Source organism: Mycteria americana, chromosome 5 (assembly GCF_035582795.1).
Source record: "Mycteria americana isolate JAX WOST 10 ecotype Jacksonville Zoo and Gardens chromosome 5, USCA_MyAme_1.0, whole genome shotgun sequence".
Lineage (NCBI taxonomy): Eukaryota > Metazoa > Chordata > Aves > Ciconiiformes > Ciconiidae > Mycteria > Mycteria americana.
In genome coordinates this window covers 393,743-414,165 of record NC_134369.1, presented here as the reverse complement: position 1 = coordinate 414,165, position 20,423 = coordinate 393,743, and the positions used below count along the sequence as shown (strand labels likewise).

The 20,423-nt window shown below is 47.0% G+C and overlaps 1 protein-coding gene across 1 annotated transcript in view; it reads left to right on the top strand.

Annotated features, from left to right (window-relative positions):
• IGHMBP2 (immunoglobulin mu DNA binding protein 2) overlaps positions 1-20,423 on the top strand; it is a 47,938-nt gene that overhangs the window by 9,546 nt on the left and 17,969 nt on the right. Inside the window, exons 5-8 of the mRNA XM_075501719.1 lie at positions 2,928-3,091; positions 3,487-3,687; positions 7,886-8,033; positions 10,393-10,567. Coding sequence (XP_075357834.1) covers positions 2,928-3,091; positions 3,487-3,687; positions 7,886-8,033; positions 10,393-10,567 — 688 coding nt within the window. The remainder of the gene's footprint in view (positions 1-2,927; positions 3,092-3,486; positions 3,688-7,885; positions 8,034-10,392; positions 10,568-20,423) is intronic.

The following is a 20,423-nucleotide window of genomic DNA, read 5'->3' as shown; positions in this document are numbered from 1 at the left end:
AGAAATGCCCTGCTTAGCTCTCTTCCACTTTAACCTGCACTCATGGCCCAGAAGCATTTAGAGCTTTCACACCAGAAATCTCCTACAAGAAACCGTTCCCTGCTCACAGCTGCTGTCTCACAGCATATATGCAGGAACCCCGGCGCCCATATGTTGTTGTGGATGTATAGAGAGGCTTTGCTTGCCAGCAGAGGCCAGCATTGCTCTGCTTGCTGGATGGACACATTCCCTTTTCTTTCAGAAATAAGGTTATGCCTTATTGTAAGCACATCACTAATAGCTACCAGCTCTCTCCTGTAGTCTTGGTCTAGAAAAAGCGAGGGGGTGTTCATCTCTGTGCTCAGATACTGGCTGGCTTGCATGGTCACGTGGAGTGCAAAAGGTACAGCTTATATCTAAGTATGCCTATTGCTGTAAAAAGACATTTGAAGAGAAAGAAGGAAGAAAAAAAGCCTAGTTAAAAGGCAAGGGTGTCCCCAGTAAAAGCTGACCCAGCAGGCAGAGCACTGGGGAAGCACCAGGGATTTCTAGCAAAACTTCCTTGGCCTCTTGGCACAAGTCCAGTGCCTGTGCCAAGTCACTTGCAAAAATCTTAAATGTTCCTTGTCCCTCTGCCATGCGATATCTCTTGTCATTACAGCGGCCGTGAAGAGACCTTTGAGATCTATGGGGAAAACTAAGCAGTCCGGACAGCTCAGCTGCCAAATACTTCATAGGGAGGGCAGGGAAAGTTCCTTGTTTCAGCCTTAATTACCCACTTGGATTTTGTGCAACAGCGTTTGGCTGCAGTTAGGTCGTACTGTAGAGGAGCTGGGCACGGGGTCCGGTTTGCTCTCGATGCCCATATACGCTGATGGTGAGGAATATACTTTGGAAGGTACATTGAGAAGTGAGAGGAGAACTTGAGCTCTTTCTCCCAGGAGGGACTGTTCCCATCTGTGTTTGGTGCAAAGACCCCTTTCCTGGACTTGAATATCACCCTCCAACCCACTTCTTCACATGAACTGCTGGTACCGTGCAGAAGAGTGTCTCGGTTCCTGGAGGTGTTGTTGGAGGACCAACCTTGATGGCCAAGGTGATTTTTTTTTTCTTCAATGCTACACTCCTAAATCAATTGTGCATCAGGGGCTGAATTACTGACCACCAGCAAGACCCAGCCCTGCTAGGCCCAAGGATGCAGATGTACGTTCATCCTCTGCATGGTCTGCGTTGGGGGCTGAGGTGGACAGCCTCAGGCAGAGCAGGAGGCAGCAACGCAGAGCTGATGCCACAGGGCTAGAGCTGGCTTAATGGGTGTCTTCTGGGAGCATCTGTGCAAATTCTAAACTGATTGCTTATAAAGAGCTCTTGGGCCAGCCCTGCTGGAGAGGGTAAACTGCATTTCTTCAGGTGAGCCTACTTAGAGCCCAGCTGGTGGATGGAGAACAGTTCAGAGGAGCCACAGCATCCCTTAAAAGGCTCTGCCCTCCTCCTCACCACTAATGCACCCAGCCCAGAAGAGAAGCACATTTCCCAGCCTGCCCACACAACAACTTTTGGCAGCATGTGATTAAAGGAAGAGGGTGTGCATGCGTGTGGAGAAGCCTGTTTCTGATCTCATTCCTTGAGCAAGGAAATATCAATGACTCCTACATTCCGGCTGTTCCTCATTGTGGGAAATGCCTTTCAGTTTTTAAGCTATTCTTTCTTTTTCCCCAGCCCATGGGATGCTTCCTAGTCTTCTCTTAGTCATTAGCACACTAACTCAAAAATTACATATAAAGCAAGAGGCAGGTTAACAGGGAGAAGTACCATTAGTCCTGTTTCTCTCTTCCTCACCAAGCAGCTTTTTAACAAGCGTCATTTGTTTGACCCAGACACCTCGTGTAGTTGTGCTGCTTCAGAAGTCAGTGCCAGAAGTTACATGGGAGTTGCACACAAGTTAACCTGCCTAAAACCAGAAGAAACTTTCATGCTTTTAATCAAGCCCTTAATGCAAAGGTAGAGATAAAACACATGATGCCCAGAGATTTGTCTTACATAAGCTTTTGTGGGAACATATTTTTGGTAAACCTCAGTGTGATGAGTCATCATCTCTGCTGTAATTAACTTCCATAATGAACAAGGAGATTAGCAGCAGGATTATGGGGGATAAGAATAAATATGGGTTTAAATTAGATAAATCTGGGAGATAAAAAGCAGCTTGTGAGAATTCAGTCTTCTGCAGTGAAACCAATTCTCTTGTAATGCAATTTGCATATTCTTTTCCCTTTTTTCCTTTCTGATCATTAAAGCCCAAACTAATTTTAGTTTTCATCATTTATATTGCCGGTTTGTAATCTTTTTCCTGCCTTCCTTTTCAGTCGTTGTTGAACAATACAGGACTGCTCTTTTCTGCTTAGATGCTATAGTTTTTCCTGCTGCGTTTTCACTAGTGCTGTGTTGGGTTTGTTGACTGGAATGGGAGCCATTTGTTTGCAAGATCAACTACTTCTCCCCTCTTTTTATTGAAGGTTTACTGAATATGCTGGCTCACCTTTAAAATAAACCCAGAGCACCCTCCACACCCAGGAGATCCTGCATGTTTGATGTTATAGCAAGTAAATGCCTCTTTAAATGCTGAAGAGTTCCAATACAGACTAGCTGTGTTCACAGCTGAATGCTTGCTCTTTCTGCAAAATAGCAGGGTAGGAGAGAGAAGGGGAAGACACAGATGCAGGGTGGGCAGCCTGTTCGTTTTGAAAGCATAGCAAGCCTTACTTTTACCAGTCTGGGCTCTTTTAGCCACCTAGGTGGTACACAGTGTACCTTCCTCCCCAAGAAGGTTATCATCAAATTGATTTGGGCCAGCTACCGAGAGCTTCTCATTTGTATTCATGGATTTGTGCTTCTCAGCAAGCGCCCAAGTTAGGGCTGAGGTCCAAGTGAATCTCCTGCTGTCTCCCCAGAGCCTCTAAAGCTTTACAATGACTCGCTGGATGCATCGCAGAGGGAGGCTGTCTCCTTCTCACTGGCACAGAGGGAGCTTGCCATCGTCCATGGGCCACCTGGCACGGGGAAGACCACAACACTAGTAGAGATCATCTTGCAAGCTGTACAGCAAGGCCTGAAAGTGAGTATCAGTGGCAGGGCTGTAGCGACAGTGATCACCTGGGTTTATTTTGCAAACTCATTGGGCTTCATGGCAGCTGGAGCAGATCCAGTAGCAGCTGTGCTACACTGCAGAGTCTGGCTTGGCTTGCAAGGACCAGGGAGTTTTCCCCATCAGCTGAAGTTAGGTGCAAATAGAAGCTTCAAAGCTCAGATTTGCTATTAATTGAAGACCCTGCACTAGTGCTTCAGAGCAAGGTGAGAATTGCCTTTGGTGTCTGTGGAGATGTCAGTGGTTTATTCCCAATGGATGTGTTGGTCTCCTTATCTCTGCTGAGTGTCTTCCTGCTCAGACACTGTTGCTCCGGTGTTCTACTGTCCTTGGCAGTAACAAGCACTTGGTTTCTCCCCTTGCAGGTCCTGTGTTGTGCCCCTTCCAACGTTGCTGTGGACAATCTGGTGGAAAGGCTGGCTGGCTACAAAGCCCGCATCCTGCGGCTCGGGCACCCTGCTCGCCTGCTGGAGCCCATCCAACAGCATTCCTTGGACGCAGTCTTGGCCCGCAGCGACAATGCCCAGATAGTGGTGGATATCAGGAAGGACATCGACCAGGCCTTTGTACGTGTCCCTGCAACACGCCCCGTGTGGGTTACCTGAATGCCAGCTCTCTAGATTAGCAGTACCTGATCTGCTAGCCAGGCAAGCTGCTTTGTCTCTAGAGTTAAGGAACAACTCTGCCACATGTTGCATGTTCTTAGAAGACAATTGCTACAGCCAGGTGGGCTGGGTTGCCCCAAAATCAGTGGCTAGAGGCAAGTCCCAGACACTAGTCCTGATGCGAGCCACGGGCAGCACGCAGCCAGCCTGCACCCTGGTTGAACCTGGTATTTGTGGGTTCAGGGCACCATGAGCCCACAGTGATGCTCCCAGTCTGGGTCTTACTGTATACAGGCAGGGGTAAAATATTGGTGGGCATGAGCCTCTCTGTTGTCAGTCAACACTAGAAAGGCCACTTCAGGGGAGAGGAAAGGAAAAAATAGCATAGTGCAGGGGACTAACAGTGACAGCTGGAGGTGCATGCAGCCTGGATTAATCCCATGTACTCTGATTGGGAAGCATTTAACCTGGCCTTGGAGGAAAGGAACTGAGGTGCAAGCCTGGCAGTTTTAGAAATGGGGAAGGCTTCCAGCCTGAGAAGGTATCTCAGAGAGCCTCGCTGCCAGGGGCTGCCTGAGCCTCCTCGGTCACCTGCCACCAGTGCTCATCTTCATCTGCCACAGAAACAGCTGAGGGCAAAACTCCTCCTAGCTGAATTCGTCATGGAAGTGGCAAAGTCATAGTCATTACTGCTGCATGGGGAGATGCTGCAGTGCCCTGCTCTCTAGATTATCTGTCTAGCATTGTTCATGCAATCCTCTTCACCAGAGAGCAAGAGAAACATTCACATCATTAATTCACTTCCTAATGAGATGTCTGGCTGTCCTGACACTCCCTCCCACTCTCAGCCACCTCAAGTAGAAAGCAGAGTACACTATAAAAATGCATCCTTAATTTCTTGTTTCACAACCCGATTTTCCTAAACTTAATTTACAAAGTAGCTCTTTTACTTGAGACGGTAGGTTTTGATACTAGATCTTCCCCCCCCACCCCCTTCTGGTGGCAGCATTGTCCAGAAGCCATTTTGCAGATGCATCCAGCTCAAGAGAGATCCTGTCTCGATCAAGGATGCAGGAGGGTATCTTCATACCCCTGCACACACGTTGTGTCATACTTGCCTAAGTACATTGCCCTGCCCTTCAGTAAGGCACTGCATGTTTACTTTTTTAAATGATGCAGGCCAAACATGGCTTTCAGCTCCATGAACACTAAACTGCAGCCACCGCTATGGCAGCAGCTTCAGTTTTCCCAAATGTGATTATGCATCATCCAGTGTTTCTGTTGCTGAGCGGCTGGGGAAGTCACTTGGCAGACAAGTTGTTCTTGCACATAATGTAAGGGCAGGAGAGGGCATCTGAGGGCTGGGTAAAGCTGTACTTGTAGCCAAGAGGCAAGTTCACAAAGGGGATGTACTTATCTGTGGGATGGAGACCTGGTTGTAGTCGCAGATCTACACCAAGTCTTTTTTACTTCTCACTTTATTTTATGTCTTTCTCACTAGCAGTTGATTTTTCCCTTTCCTCTCCTTGGGAGGCACTTTGAAAGGTGGGAAGAGGTTTTTTTTCCACTCTTGATTTTCCATAGTAAAAGGGAAATTAGGGAGAAAGCAGAGCTTTCAGCACTAAGGTCTCCATCTGCTTCCTCCCTAGAGCAAGGGGTATGTGGTGATGGGAGATAGGCAGTGGCCACCAGGGCTTGTTCTGCCCTGAAACACCAAACAAAAACCCAAGAGCTAACATACTGCTGCAATTCAGCTTGCATAGCCATGCTTTGAGCTGCCCACGATCAGGTCTTTCACAGAAGATGCACCTGACCCATTAGCATCTCTTTCTCTCTCTGGGCTGCAGAGAGCTCACCTCTGAGGTCCTGGCCCATCTCTCCCTCATCCTGCCTCAGTTTCTCCCCTGCAACATAACCTTGCTTGCCCCTGTAATAATTCCTTCCTTTGTCTATTCCATATTTTGACTCTTCTCCTTTCCTTCACCACTACCCTCAACCACAGGAGAGCTAGTAATAGAAATGAAAACCCGTGCTCACTTTGCACAGTTTCTACCCCTTTCTGTCTCCTTCCCTCACCTGTTCACACTTCAAGTTCTCCAGGACATCAGCTTCTAGATACTCCATGTACCAACAAGGGTGCAGTCCCACAGTACCTGAGCAAGAAAGGCGATGCGGTTCCAGTGATGTTGAGCAGGGCCAGCCAGCAGTCTGGATCACTGGACAGGTCCAGAGCAATAATGACAAGGCAGGTCTGCAGTCAACCCAAGGAGAAAGCCAGGCCCAGAACACAAACCCTGTAGCTTAGGGAAGGGGCAAGGTCTGGCCTTAAATGCAGGTCCTAGACCAATGAGTGTGTGGGTGGGGGCCCAAACAAGGCAGGTCAGGACAATTAGAGCCTGCTGGCACCCACAGAGCTCTAACGAGGAGTGAGTGGGATCCAGGCTCACAGTGTGCCCAGCAGTATCCTTGGGGCTGACTGACAGTGCTCTGTTTCCTCTGGACTGGGCTCCCTGCTCCCTCAGCTGCTGTCAGAGCTGAGAGTCAGTCAGCTGTTTGGATCTTAATGTCACCAGCCAACATCAGAGAACAGTTGCTGTTGTTAATTTACTAACTAGATCTTTTTTGCAGAACAGACATTAAACTTGGCCCTACTGGCACCATCAATTTTGCTCTCTAATCTTCCTCTGTTTCTAGCAGAGAGGAAGGAGATGCTAATCTGCTTTGTCCCTTCAGCTCAGTGAATACCAGGCCTGGCGCCCACCCTGTCCTTTTAGATCAGGCTAAGGAAAAGATGTCTGTGTGATCACGTTATCTGCGTATCTGTCTGTGATCCCTCCCCGTAACTTCTGAGCCCATCAGCCAATTTTGACTACACTTGACAGACATGTAGAGGTCTCACAGGTATTAAATACCTACAAGTTTAGCCAAAACAGGAGGCTGAGTAGAGGAGCAAGACCCATGAATGCCTTTCCTAGGGAAAAGGCTGCAATACGAGCTGATCTGTGTTAGACACTGGAGAATCCATCCATACAGAGGATGATTACAGGATCCATCATGTCTTATTGGTTTGGCTGCTTATAAAAGCTTCTGTCTGCAGCTTTTTCAGCTTTCTCAAGTCATCAGCCTTACCTCCAAGGAAATAATCCAAATTTCCATCTGAGAGTGTGGGTAGCTTTCTCAAGGTGACTTGCAGTGAACGATAGCTTGGCCGTTGTCTCGTAGCTGCTGGTCAGTAGCCGGGGAAGCGCTAGCAACCAGTGGTGATGATTTGATGTGTTAGATATTTTTTAATAGGCATTGCTAAAAAAAGCCATGAGCCTGTCTAGATATTGCTCTGAATCATTTACAGCAACTCAGAGATGCCTTTTTAAAAACGTAAAGCTGCTGCTTTGGCTGGACATGGCACAGTTAACTTGGGGAGCCCTCCTGCTTCAAGGTCACTTGGAGCCAGAGGGTCCCTGCCTCCAATGGAGCAGAATGAGGTGGGAAGTCCTGGTTCCTCACCCAGCAAAGGCACAAGACCCTTCTTCCCATTAAGCCCAATCACCATTATACATTACTCCTGCTTTGTGCCCAGATGCTTTGACTGGTGCACAGACTCGGCCCTGGGATGGACTGAAGCATCTGACCTTCTCCCTGCTGAAATTTGGGGCATTGGGAAAGGACAGGGCAGAGCAGGAAGGGCTGAACAGAGGGTTTAAGGACAAGGAGTTACTCTTCAACACTTTATGCTCACAATTCAAGATTATCAAAATGTGCAGCCAGAGGAGTTTAAGCATGGACCAACTAAGTCTGAGAAATCGCTGTCGACCCGGAGTGATGGTGTTCCTCCTGATGCTCCCGGACGGTCTGATGGGCAGCAATATTCTCATTTTGCTGCTTCATGCTCAGAGCCTGGGGTTGTATTGATATAATTCCATCTTTTGCACGGACAGAAATATTCTTTATGTGCTTCAAGCAACAGTGATTGTGGAAGGGGCTTTCTGGCAGGGAGAGGGAAGAGAAACCAAGGTTTCGTGGGGCTGATTATGATGAGCCAATGTATCATGGTGGACATAGAGAAGCCATGCTGTATCCAGGTTCTTTGGTTATCTGAGAAGCTGAACGTATCCCTAGGACTCAAAACAGTTTGTTCTATCTTGATTTTTCTATTTTATAGGCAAAAACCAAAAAGGCTCAAGACAAGGGAGAGCGGAGCCATTTTCTCAGTGAGATTAAGGCACTGAGAAAGGAGCTAAAGGAACGAGAAGAAACTGCCATGGCTGCAGCCCTTACCCATGCCAGTGTTGTCCTTGCTACAAATACAGGTGTGAGATCCTCTTTTTCTTTGCAGTATTTTACCTCACTTGCCAGGACTCACGTAAACCGTGTGCCCTGCAATACAGCATCCTCCTAGGCTGGGAGGGAGACTCAGTCTTCCTGCTCCAAGCTCCTGGGAGTTCAGTCGCTGCATGCTCTCAAACTCCTCCGCAGTGGGATTCTCCCTGCTTACACTCTGGCACGTGATGTTGTTGTTTAGCAAAGAATATGGGTCTAGGAGGGCCTTTGGTGTGAGCCAGCGTAGCCCATCTTTGTTAGTTCTGAGTTGGAGCTGAGCTTTCAGTGAGGAAACAAGTGCTATTGGAGGTGTGCAGTCTGCTTATTGATTTCATAAGTCACATGGAATTGCTTTCCTGCTTGGATAATTTCTGTGAGTGATTGAATACGGCACGTGTTTCCGTAGCCTGGTCTCAGTCTGCACGTATTTGGTTAGTTCTGTAAGTCACCCAAGTGGTGTAAACAGCATGGGATTTAGGGAGCAGTTCCAGGTATTCGTCAGGCAGCGCGTGTAGGCACATCTGTGTCTCTAAGGAGGAAAGTAATACCCTTGCGATCGAAGGGGAACATAAGTGCTTAAAGTTTAACACGTGCTAAAGTGCTTTTCTAGATCAGATGTATAATACTCCAGGGCCCACTTACAGTCTTCAGGGTTGGTTGCTCAGGGATTATTTGCTGAAGGGAAACATCAATAATTTTAGGTCATAAAAAAGAACCTCATGGGGCATTCACAAGTTACTAATGTGAAGGTTAAAGGAAAGATAAATCCTTCCAGTGCATTATTTGCTGGGAATTGGCCTCTCACTTCTTTTAACTTTGCCTGAAAAAATGGGGAGGTTTCCTTTTTTCAGTAAAACTGGTATTTTGTGCTGACCCTCGTGTTGATCAGATGTGATTTTCTCCTGGGACTCTGGAGCTTGCGAGCCAGTGTGGAGGTCTGTGCAATTCTGCTTCAGCAAAAGGTGGTGGACAAACAAGGGGTTTGGATTTTGTATTTTTCTCAGTTAAGCAATCTTGGTATTTGTCTGAAACCACGTAGTTTGATGGGAATTATTATTTATGCAAGCCAAAGTGCTCTGTTGCTAGGTTCAGCAGAGAGAGAATTTTATCATGGCAACACACAGGGACACCAGTGACCTTTAGTTAATGGGAGTTCGATAAACCCAAGTTGAGCTGCAAGGCTGTAAGGGACGAAAACCATCTGCACAGCTGCATGCCACGTTGGTACAGTCTTTTTTAGATAGAGAGAACCTTTCTACTTATTTCTCTGCCTTTCACCTTCAGCACGGCAAAATTGCAGAAGTCAAGTTCAAACTGTATGCCCCTTGTTACCAGAGTGGATTCATATAGGCTGGAAAAAAATTTTTTAAAGGAAAATGTGGTGTCTCAGTTGACCAGCTGTAACATCTGAACTGATGCAAAGCTGTAGAGGCAGCAGGATTTACAGTGGCAAAGCAAAATCACCCCTAATCAGAGCTGCTTTCAGAGCTACACTGCAATAGCACGGGAGCTTTGGAAAAAAACATTTCTGTGAATGCGGTGAATAAAAATCTCCTTGTCTGGCGTGCTGGCTTCTTAATCCTCCTCTCCTCCTTTTGCATCCCTTTTTCTTATGAATTGCAGTGATACTGTTGATGCCTCTGAAATTCACAGTTCTGATCAAGGCGTGGATCAATATCGGTTCATGTCTGGATTATAGTAGGACGTGTGTAAGGGTTATTTGTTTGACATTACAAATGGACGTCCGATGGGAAAAAATAGCCCTTGCCGTGGTTGTCTGATTACAGTCTCCTGTGCTTTCCCTTCTCCTGCTGCCATGAGGAAGGACAGAGTAGCACAGCTGGGGTCAGCAGGGCAGAGGAGTCCGGGTCTCAACTCATCTTGCCCTCTTGGGGTGTCCCTCAGTGTATCAGGCAAGGCAAATCTCAAGTCCGTCATCCTTTCAGTTTTGGTTGGTGAGAAGTTTTGTTTGCAGTTGAGGGCAGAAGGAAAGTGGGTGTTCATTAGTGCTTTTGCTCTGCTCCTGCTCTGGGTGAAGTATTCAAGCATATTGCTCTGTTTGTCATCTGGGTTTCACTGTTGTTTTCAAAGATACTTGGAAGCTTTTGGGCCCAGATGCCAGGGCAAAAAAGTACAAACAGAAATTGGCAAAAACAATTCTGACATATGCATATAAATGTATGTGTATTTGGTATGGACTACACAGTGGAATTTCTAAATCTCTGCAAAGAAACATTATTTTACCTGCCTCCCTCAATCACAATTAAAGTGTGCGTGGTTTGTTTTAAAAACAGGTTGCTTGCTCTTCTGTGCTTCCCTGCTAAGCTGTGCACTTTCTCCTTTAATTAGGTGCTTCCTCCGATGGCCCACTGAAGCTGCTCCCTGAAAATCACTTTGATCTCGTGGTGATAGATGAGTGTGCTCAGGCCCTGGAAGCCAGCTGCTGGATACCTCTGCTGAAGGCTCCAAAGTGCATCCTGGCCGGGGATCACAAACAGCTTCCCCCCACCATCGTCTCTCACAAGTAAGGAGCAGCTCGCGGTCCCAGGTCCTCCTGTTATTTATGCAGCCAACTGCTTCTGAATGGCTCCAGTGTCAAGAGATTTCTTTAATGTGGATTATTTATTGGTATCCGCCGTCAGTTGGGTTTGGTCACACTGCCAGAATTAAGTCAGACCTGTTTTATTGATGGTCACTGCTTAAAAGTTTAATGCGGCTCCATCTGAACAGGCTTCCTTATCGCACGAGGACGTGACAGTTGGTCGTTTTACCTGCTGCTGACCGAGCCACCTAATAGCAAAGCGTGTGTAGTCAGCATGGCGCTGGAAAATCGCCTTTTGTGCTGATGAGTGCCTGCTGGGCAACTGCTCCAGGGCTTTCAAGGGTTTTGAGTTTGCAGACAGGGAGAGCAATCTGACAGGCAGCCTTCAGCCCCGCTCTGGAGTTGCTGGGGATTCTCAAAGGTGTGTGCACCTTGCCTGTGAGGCTGTCACCCGTGCGGGAGCAGAGACGTGGCCTGCAGGGGTCTGCACATTGGATTGAGTTTTATAGGAACAACCTTAGGTGGGTTACCTTGGTAGAGCTGCTAAAGCAAACCTCAGAAACAGAAGGTGATTCTGTACCAAATCCCGGCTGTTTGCAGTGGGAATACTTGCTCACACAGTGACAGGGAGCTCTCTGCCTTTGAAACACTGCTGTGCTCATTTTGCAGGGGTCCTTTAAGCTGCATCAGGGGCACAATCCAGCAACTAGAGTCCCAGCCTCCTCCAAGATTGCCTTTCATCCTTGTCCCACACTTACTTAGGAGTTGTGTGCCCACAACAGAGAGGATCCTCTGCAGAAAAAGCAGGGCAGACAGGGAGGGTGAGTGCAATGAGGCAGGAAGAGCAAGCAGAAGCTTATGCCAAACCGTGTTTCAGGGAGACCTGTTACACCGGGAACGTCAGAGGTAGCTCTGCAGCATCATGGAAACAGCTCTGCTCAAAAAGCCTTTGTAATGATGTGGGGCCCTTCCACTCACTGCCATGGCCTCTGCGCAAGGGGCAGGTGCTGCTGAGATGGACAGCAGATAAACAGCGTGAAATTGGAGGGTACTGTCCTGGCTGGCGCTGCTGTGCGCTTGTCTGCATCCTTCCATCAGTCACCTGAAACATGCTCCAAAGAATTCAATGCATTGGGCTTGCGTTGTTTGCGTTGGTTTGTCTCGTTAGTGAGAAGGATACTTATGCTATGCGCTAGGATCGGATTACTCAAAATTGTGTATATTTTGACAGATGTTTTTCCTGAGAGACGTGTCATCAGCAGAGATATTTTTTTGATTCCACTTGCTTAGCAGCACTCTGTTTGAATTCTTCGTTTTCTCTCTGTTATGCAAAGTAATTTTCAGAGTCGTTAGAAAAGTTGTTCAAAAAACAGTTTAAAACAATCACACCAGCCATTCAAACCAGTAAAATGGTAAGCAAACAGAAGGTGAACAAAACAGAGACACAAATTCTGGTTTCACTGACCAGTATTTATATATATAAACTTTTAAATGTTTGTTTGTAAGAAAGATGATCTGGTTTTCTACGTGAAGTTTCCTTGCGCCTGGCAAGAAGGGTGGCCTGGTTTACCTCCTCTTTGCTGACTGCAGGCTCTCTAGAGTGAATTCAGGCTCATACTCAGTTTAATCCAAGTCTTCTCTTCCCTTTATTAAATTCTGCTTCTGTGGTTCCACATTTATTTATTTAACGTATTAATGTGGCAGTTGGCCCACGGAGATGCTGCGTTATCACACACACCACAGTGATTATAAAACCTCACAATACCTACAACGTGCATATTAAGAACAATTAGTTTGTGGAAAAGATCTGTAGCTAGTGCAAATTGCCTGTGCTTCGAGGGGGATACTCCAAATAGCACTGGGGAGCCTTCAGGTTGTTTAAAATATAAACGTGCACATGTTTATCTAGCTCTAGATCTGGAATTACTGAACCGTCATTGTGCAGAAGCAGAGAAATAGGGCTGACTTCATAAACTTTCTCTCCTGCTTCCAAAAAATAATGAGCAAGATACATATCTATAATCTCACTTGAATTTTGAACAAGGGAAATGAAAAATCCAAGGGAGGCAGCGGCTCACAGCAGGTGGCTAAGAGATGGTGCAAATGATGTTAAGATGCTGTATCATCTTCTCATTTTACCATCATCGGATGCACAAATGCTTGTTGTTTTGCAGATCTTGGCAGTGATAAGCACACTCCTCCACTGTCTGGTGGAGGTATCTAGGCTAGTGAACTGCACAAAGCCAATCCAGCACCCCCTACCTTTCTTGTCTCGCTGTTTATTTACTGTGAGTTCGCAGGCTGTGTCTCTGTGCCTAGGTTTTCCCCAGCTGTAAAATGGGAATAAATAATTTTACCTCCACACAGAAGCCAAATGGCTAGCCAAGGCCGGGGAAGTGGAGAGAGGCTGTAATCTGTGCTGAGCTGACAGATGTTGTTAGCCTAGGGTGGGAAGGAGGAGTCAGGGGCTAGAGCCTCACTTGCTTACATTAGTAGGGAATTGGTTTAATCTGGAGTCAGATAACAAAACTATTCCCAGTAGAGGAGAGCTCCTTGCCTGATGTGCCAGGTACTTTCTGGCGTAAGTATCTGGTTACTAGCAAGAAGAAATTTGCAGTGTGGTCCTTCTAATTTCAGGGTTATCGTTCTTTTCTTTAAGTGATGCATAAGGCTTGTCTTCTCCACCAGAGAAACTGTAACACAGCTGCATAACACCCCTGACCTCATGCTGTCCTCGGCCAGCAGGATTCCTCTCGACTGCCGTTCTGAGCAGTGCCACTGATTTGAGATTTTCACCTCTCTCTCTGCTTTTGCCAGTAAGTTGTTCCAAATGATGAATAAACAGAGAAGAGGGAGTTGGATGCCCTTCCTCTGCTTATGCTTCTGGTTGTGGAAGTGCACTTGTTCGTATCTCAGGCTCCTGCCACAGCAATGCTGATTTACAAGATCAGAAGCTGTAGGTGGATGAAAACGCTCACCGAACAGTCACTGTGGTCCTGAGACAGCAACTATGTGCTAGCGAGGCAGACGAGGCTGCCCAGCCCCAGGAACAGAGCCTAGAGACTTATTTTTCCCAAGACTGTCAGATTAAGGGCAAAACACAGTAGAAACACCAACTCTCTTACTATGGGTGAACGGGTCTAATGCTCAAGTGATGTCAGTTTTGGCCCCTCTTTGAAATGAAGCAGATTTTCTTCAGAAGAGCTCCAAAAACATTATACCACCTACCCAGCTGCTTTCTTCATGCTGTCATGATGGCTGATGCCAGGAGCCTTTGCTGGTGCTGCATCTTGGAGTCAACAGCAAAAAGCTCCTCACTGGTAGGACCCATCTGCTGCAGATCTCCTGGATCTCCTCCTGGTCCTGCTTGAGGAGTTGTGCTTTTCTCTCCCTCAGTTTTGAGTTCATTTGACTTTGCAGTGGAAAGCTGCCACTAGTTTGCATCTCTCCTGTGGTCACAGGTGATCACAATGTCCTCTTTCTCCATCTGAAACACTGTTTTGCTCCTTAGATCCTATGGGTATGACTTGGACAAAGCTTTTTGTCCTTGCTGTTCCCATTGCTTTTCTTTAAAAAGAGCTTGATGGTTTTGTTGTGCATTTTGCGTGTTTTCTTTCCATGTTTTTAAAATCCCAGCTGCACAAAGAACTGGTCTTTGTAAAATTAAGAGAGAGTGTGGGTAGAAGTCAGATCTTCTGGCTCTTCAACCTTGGCAGGGTTACCAGCTGTGCAGGGAGTCAGTTATTAGGTCAGCTCCCATCTCTTGTGGGGTAATCCCTTTTGGACGAGAAACCTTAGGGATGTTTAAACACTGTGTCGCTCTCTGCCCTTCCTAAAGTTCAATAGATTTAAAATAAAATAGAGCAGAGAGAATGTGTGTCTGAATCAATAGTGTTAACAGATTTATGTCTCAGCCTGGCTTACCAGTAAATTATGATCCGAAAAGCTTGCTACATTAAACAAAGTTATTGCTCAAGGCATCAGCAGGTCCACAACCCAGGTGCTGGTCAGACAAGACATCAGTCACCAGAGCTCAGCCTCGCAGACAGTTGCCTTTTGGAAGATAAAGTGCAAAAAGCCAAGCTGACTTCAGCTTACTTGGAAGAATTATGGGCTGTGCTCTCAAATCTGCCGCTCTCCAGGCAAGTCTCTCTGTTTTAGCCTAAAAGGCAAAGCTGCTACAATGCTGCTGCCTGTGCCAGCTGGTCTTTGCTCAGCTCCCCGAGTAACTCTTGAAACCTGTTAGCTAATGTGAAGCAAATCCGTCAAGGTGTGGAAGTCTGGGAGAGCTTCAACTCTGTAAAAATAGGTAACAAAGCCAAGACCTCAGTTTGTTCCTGCACTCAGGGGACAGCCATCATATGAACTCAACCAGAGTAGTGGCTACAAGAGAAGCCAGAAGGAAGGAACCAGAGAAAACCCAGCTTTCTATATTTATTACTGAAGTATGTTAGTTTAGCACTGGAAAACTCCAGCTAACATCCTGTTGTGTTAGGCATGGTGTGTATAATGAGAGATGGTCCCTGTTATGATCTGAATAAACAGCGTGAAGGGGGAAGAAGGATTACTTCCCCCATTTCATCCCACCTCATACAGGAAACCTGTGGTGGCTTCTAGGACTGAGCAAGATGTCTTGAACCTCAGCCTGGCGTTTGTCTGCGAGTCCATCTTGCCTGTCTTTCCTCTCACTCCTAAAAGCTGACATCTTGTTAAGTAAAATTATTCAAAATCGGGTCTTTTCAAGCTTTGCCCATTGCTGAGGTGGCTGACTGTTGGAAGACTGAGAATGCAGGAAAACAAGTGGAAAGTAAAGCTTTTGAGCTATTGATGGCTTTACCTTTCATCTCAGTGGGAGCCCTTGGTAGCAGCCCCATAGGTATTAATTGCAGATGGGTACACTGGTAGGTATTAACTGTACGTACAGAAATTAGAGTGGGTGCTCGTCAGGCAGGCACTGGTCTGGAGTCCTCCCCTCTAGTCCTAGCCTCTGCTTGGGAATAGCAAAATTTCCCTCTCCTCTTTCCAGATTACCAACGTGTCCCTCAACGCTGCTGGCTCTGTAGAGCGGAGGGCTCTTGGACAGACCGTTGGAATCTGCAGAGAGTTTAAATAGCACAATGCAGAGTATTTGTGCTGTAGAAGAAACCTGGGATGAGACGTGTTATCCTGGTGGAAAGCAAAACTGCCTAATACTGAAAGAAAAAAGTTTCTTTCCTTCAAGCTCTGTCGTTATCTAGTGAAACCCCCCGGCCAGCCTGTGATGGAGAAGATGTGCAGTGAGGTCCAGCTGGAGCAGCTGACAGAGTTTGGCTCAATAGCCTCCTAATTAAATGCAAAAGCTAACAATTTTTGATGAATTAGAACAACTTATTTTGAGGAATCCAATTACTTTTCAGATAAACGCCTTTAAAAATTATTAGCTCTTTTCCTTACAGACCTGAACTCTGGCCTTGTTTTTAATTGCTGCCCAAGTAAAAGCATTTGCTTTCTCAAACGAGGCAAATAACACAGCTTTCCTCTTTACAGCACCGTCCCCCTGCACGATGCAAATAAAGCAGACGCTGGAGAGCACCGCTTTGTGCTTTTCACAGTCCCCGCAGGCTGCGAGATGCAACACAAAGGCAAATTCCTTCTACCTCCATCTTGTTAGGTATTTCCAGAGACCTAATTAAGGCACCGAATCACCTGCCATCTCCTCTTTGGTTAATGGAAAATGATTAGCTATTTCCAGGGATGATTCATGCAGAGGACTCAAACCCTTCCGCCTACCTTCCCCTTCTCCTCCATTGATGACAGCAGACCTGAAGTGGGTGGACTCCTATTTTCAGGGCCTCAGTGAAGGGTCTAAAGTTAGCCGGGATGAATCTGGGCTGACAGAAGGATCGTCTGTTACTACGGCATGTGAAGTCAGTCCTGCTTAAGTGGGAAGCCTCTGTTAAAGAGGAATACTTGGATACTTTGTAGGAGCCATACTGCAAGCACGATCAGACAACTAGGCTTCCACGCAGCTTGTGCTCAGCTCGGGGAGCTGGGCCCTGTCTGGTGCAACTACCTTCTTGTTACCTGCTTTTTCCTCCATGGATTCAGCATTTATCAGTTATTATCATCAGGTTTTTTTCCACTTGAGGCTAAGGGAGTTTTGGTGGGGAGTCTGAAGGATGCTCCTCTTTCTTGCTTTTTGACATACCTGGAGTTATCTCGGGATGCAGAGGGCATCCCCACACACACCTTAGTACATGCACCTACATCTTGTCCCTGCTGGATGTTTTTCTTCTGAAAGACCTCCCAGCGATGGCAAATGCCAGTCCCTCGCTGTTCCCCTCTGAGCAGCCTGCTCCAAAGCTCACAGACATCGGCGTCAAGCCTCCTACTGGGTTTTGGTGCAGTCCCAGGGGGCATCTCAATGCCAGGACACTTTCTACTGTCTGACAGGAACATTTGTTTTCCTTGTTTTCATTTTAGTCCTCTTTCCATCCTTTTCTGACATCCTAATTAATTTGTCTCCACGTCAGGGCTTTGATTTATTAATTTGTTTTCACACTCTTCAGATATCTGTAGATACTTGTCAGACCTCTTGCTCTCAACTAGTTTCTTAGACAAGCACAGGAATCTTTTGCTGTCTTGTTTGTTAGCAGTCAGTCTGGATGTCTCCACCATCCCAGATCCACGTGCTAGTCCTCCATGCTCAGTAGTTTGCTGGTTTGCATGTCAGGTCCAAATGGATTTGCTTTTGCTTTGTCACGGAACAGCAAGTGTCAGGCCTTGGTTTTCTTTGGTAACCTCCACAGCTGGAAAGAACAAGCAACCCGCCTCCATCATATTTGCAAAGATTAAAAATATCCACAATATCCAGAGAAAGGGGGAGTTCTGCACAGCCTCACTTCCTAGTACTTTACCTATTTGTGAAACCTCTTAAACCTATACCAGGATAGAAAAGCCCAGGGCACAAAGCAAAGGACAGCTAATACTTTGCATGTCGACAACAGCCTCAGCCTCTTTTGACATCCAAGAGCTTAATGCAGAGCTCTTGAGGTAGGAAAGCACAGTGACATCCTTCTCCAGACTTTGCTGTCCGAATTCGGTGGTGTACAGCGGAGATCAGAGTCTCACCGTCTCTTTCTGTCCCTTAGGGAGGAGACCAGCTATCCAGAGGATGAATAAGAAAAGATATAACATGACTGAGGGCACAGCTCTGTCCCTCTGTGGGAAACACTTCCCTTTCGTTCCCCCTAGTAATGATCATTCCTGACATCGACGTGGCAGGCTGACTCCTCACACCCAGCCTATAAAGGATATTTCACACCATGGTGGGCACAAAAGCCTTTGAAATACTTGGTTCCACTTGGCTACAGCTATCACCGTTAACGTGTAGCATTGCTTCCAAGAGCTGGAGGATGAAGCCTTACCTATGAAGGGCAGCAGGGCCTCACTCCCTCACTGGGACCTATCCTGGTACCCCCATCCCCTCCCCGGGAAGATGCATTCGAGTGAAGTACAGCCTTTCCCTGCATGTGAAGCAAGGTGAAACCGGGTTAGCAGCCAATACTGGCTGCTGTGGGTTTGTTTCGGTAAGTTTAGCTTTCCTAGCTTTACTTTAGGTACTTTAAAGTAGGTACTTCTGAGCATCAGGTGCGTGATTCTGTCTGTCCAACCTCCTATCCCAATTTAATTTCTCTAAAGCAATTGATACTTAAAAAGCTTTTGCTCAGTGCTCTTAAGATTTTGTTGGCATAGAAATCAACCAGTGTAGGAATTAATTGAGCGGTAAAATAATAGGAAATTTATTAACAGGTGAAATATTTGCAAGCAGTTTAATATCCTCATTATTAATTCAACATATAACCTCATGTAGAGCCCTGCAGTGGAAACTGTGCTGTTAGTGTACAGAAGAGCACTATTTCTAAGGCTTGCTGGGAGGTTTAATGCCTCCCCCACACTTTATTGTGTATCATTACAAGAAACACTTCAGAATATTTGCTGTTAAAAAACACCAGGGTTTTCCTGCCAGTTCTGCATGAAAATCAGTTTTAGGCTTGCTCTTAGATTTGCAAGAATTTGTGAGCTGAGGGAGGGGAGTAAAGGCCAAAAGCAAATGGGAGGTACCTTTGGTCGGTAAGGCTGCTAAGCTTGCTGCATTCCTTTAAGACTTTAAGAGCATCTTATTTTGGTATCCCTCACTTCTCGCTTGAGTTGCCTGATGTGACTTGTCTGGCAGCAGCAGAGACCAGGAACAGCATCATCATCACCAGGGGACAGTCCCACGGGGTCTGAGCACAGTGGGCAGAGCCGGGGGCTGGTAACGGGATTCATCAACAGCTCCAGCAAGCTGTGAACCAGGTCCGGGTTCCTATCAGGAGGTGGGCTAGAAACAAAGCCATGACACGGGTCCAGGATCCATCTAGAAGATACAGCTAAAGACAGGATCAAAGTGACCTGCAACATAGATCCAAGGTCCCTAGATCTCTCCATCCAGGAGGCAGAGCTAGAACATAACTCAGACAGGGACTGAAGGGCCAGTGCTGAGCTTAAATGGGCCCCATGGGCAGAGGGCGCAGGTCCCAGGTGAGGCTGGTCAGGGTAGTTAAAGCCTCATGGTGCCCTCTTGGCCCTGAGAGCCAGATCCTATGGGTGACTCAAGATGTGACCTGCTTTTTCATTAGCCTGTCAGGAGGTGGCTGGTGGAAGGAACCAGGAGCATTTTTGTCTTGGTGGTTGTGGTCATGCTCTAGGCAAAGACCAAGAGGTGGGCTCTGAATCCCCAGATTCCCCGGTCACGCAGGAGGAAGGGCTGTTCCTCAGGGACCGGCTATTTCGGGTAGGCACTTGTGCCTGAGGGCAGACAGCTCTCCTTATTAAAACTGTTTCCTTTCCTCCTTGCCCAGGAGATCAAGGCTGCCTTTTAGCACGCCCTGTGGGGCAGAGCAGAGCTGGGAGGATCAGGCTGTCAGTGCCTTCTCATCCAGTTAGGAGCCTGGAAGGAGCACAGCTAATTCCTGATAACTGGAATGAGCTCCCCAGCCCCACCTCCTGCTCTTTCCCTTCACACCACCTAATCCCCTTCCCCTCCCGAAAACCCAGCTCACCTCTGACAGACTGCTGTTTCACCTGCACCGTGCTCTTAGCTGGGAGCATAAGGACCTCTGTAAGTACATGCCAGTAGCAACGCTGGGGCTGGGGAGCTGTAAAGGCTTCATGGCCAACCTCAGTGCACTTCATGATCAGCAGCAAAATGCGCAGCACAGCTGGAAACCTCTGTTGCGTAAAGCACAATATCCTTATTGCAAACCTGCCAACCCTGCTCCTGGCTGCTGTGCCTGTATGTGTTGTTCAGTGCTTGGTAACATTACAACAGCCTTTGAAAAAGCAGCACTGTCTCCGAAGTCCTGCAGTTGCATCCGTCCACAGTTTATGACCCTTTTTTTCCCTGTATGCTGCATTCTGTGATTTAACAAGAAGGAGGGCTAATGAGACTCGACTTCTTGGAAGGATCTACCCTCAGTTTTTTCTTCTGCAGTTCTAATGAATTTGCAGTCTCTTGTTATATTTACCAAGTGCCCTGTTGCTAACGTGACAGGGCTGGCCAGTACAGCAAACAAGATGCTCGCTGTGGTGCCGTGTAGTAACGTAATGCTTCCCGCGGCAGTAATTGGATGCGTGCTGTGCCCCTTAGCCTTGATGGAAATAATTTTCCCGAGCTGTTCTCTGTCATCGTTTCATCATCTTTGTGCTTGTTCATTGTGTTCTGGTAGCAACCAGAACCCCTCACCATGAACTACAGTCTTGTAGAAGGCTGGACGCACAGTATGAAAAAACTCTTTATGCTCTGAAATGCTCAAAA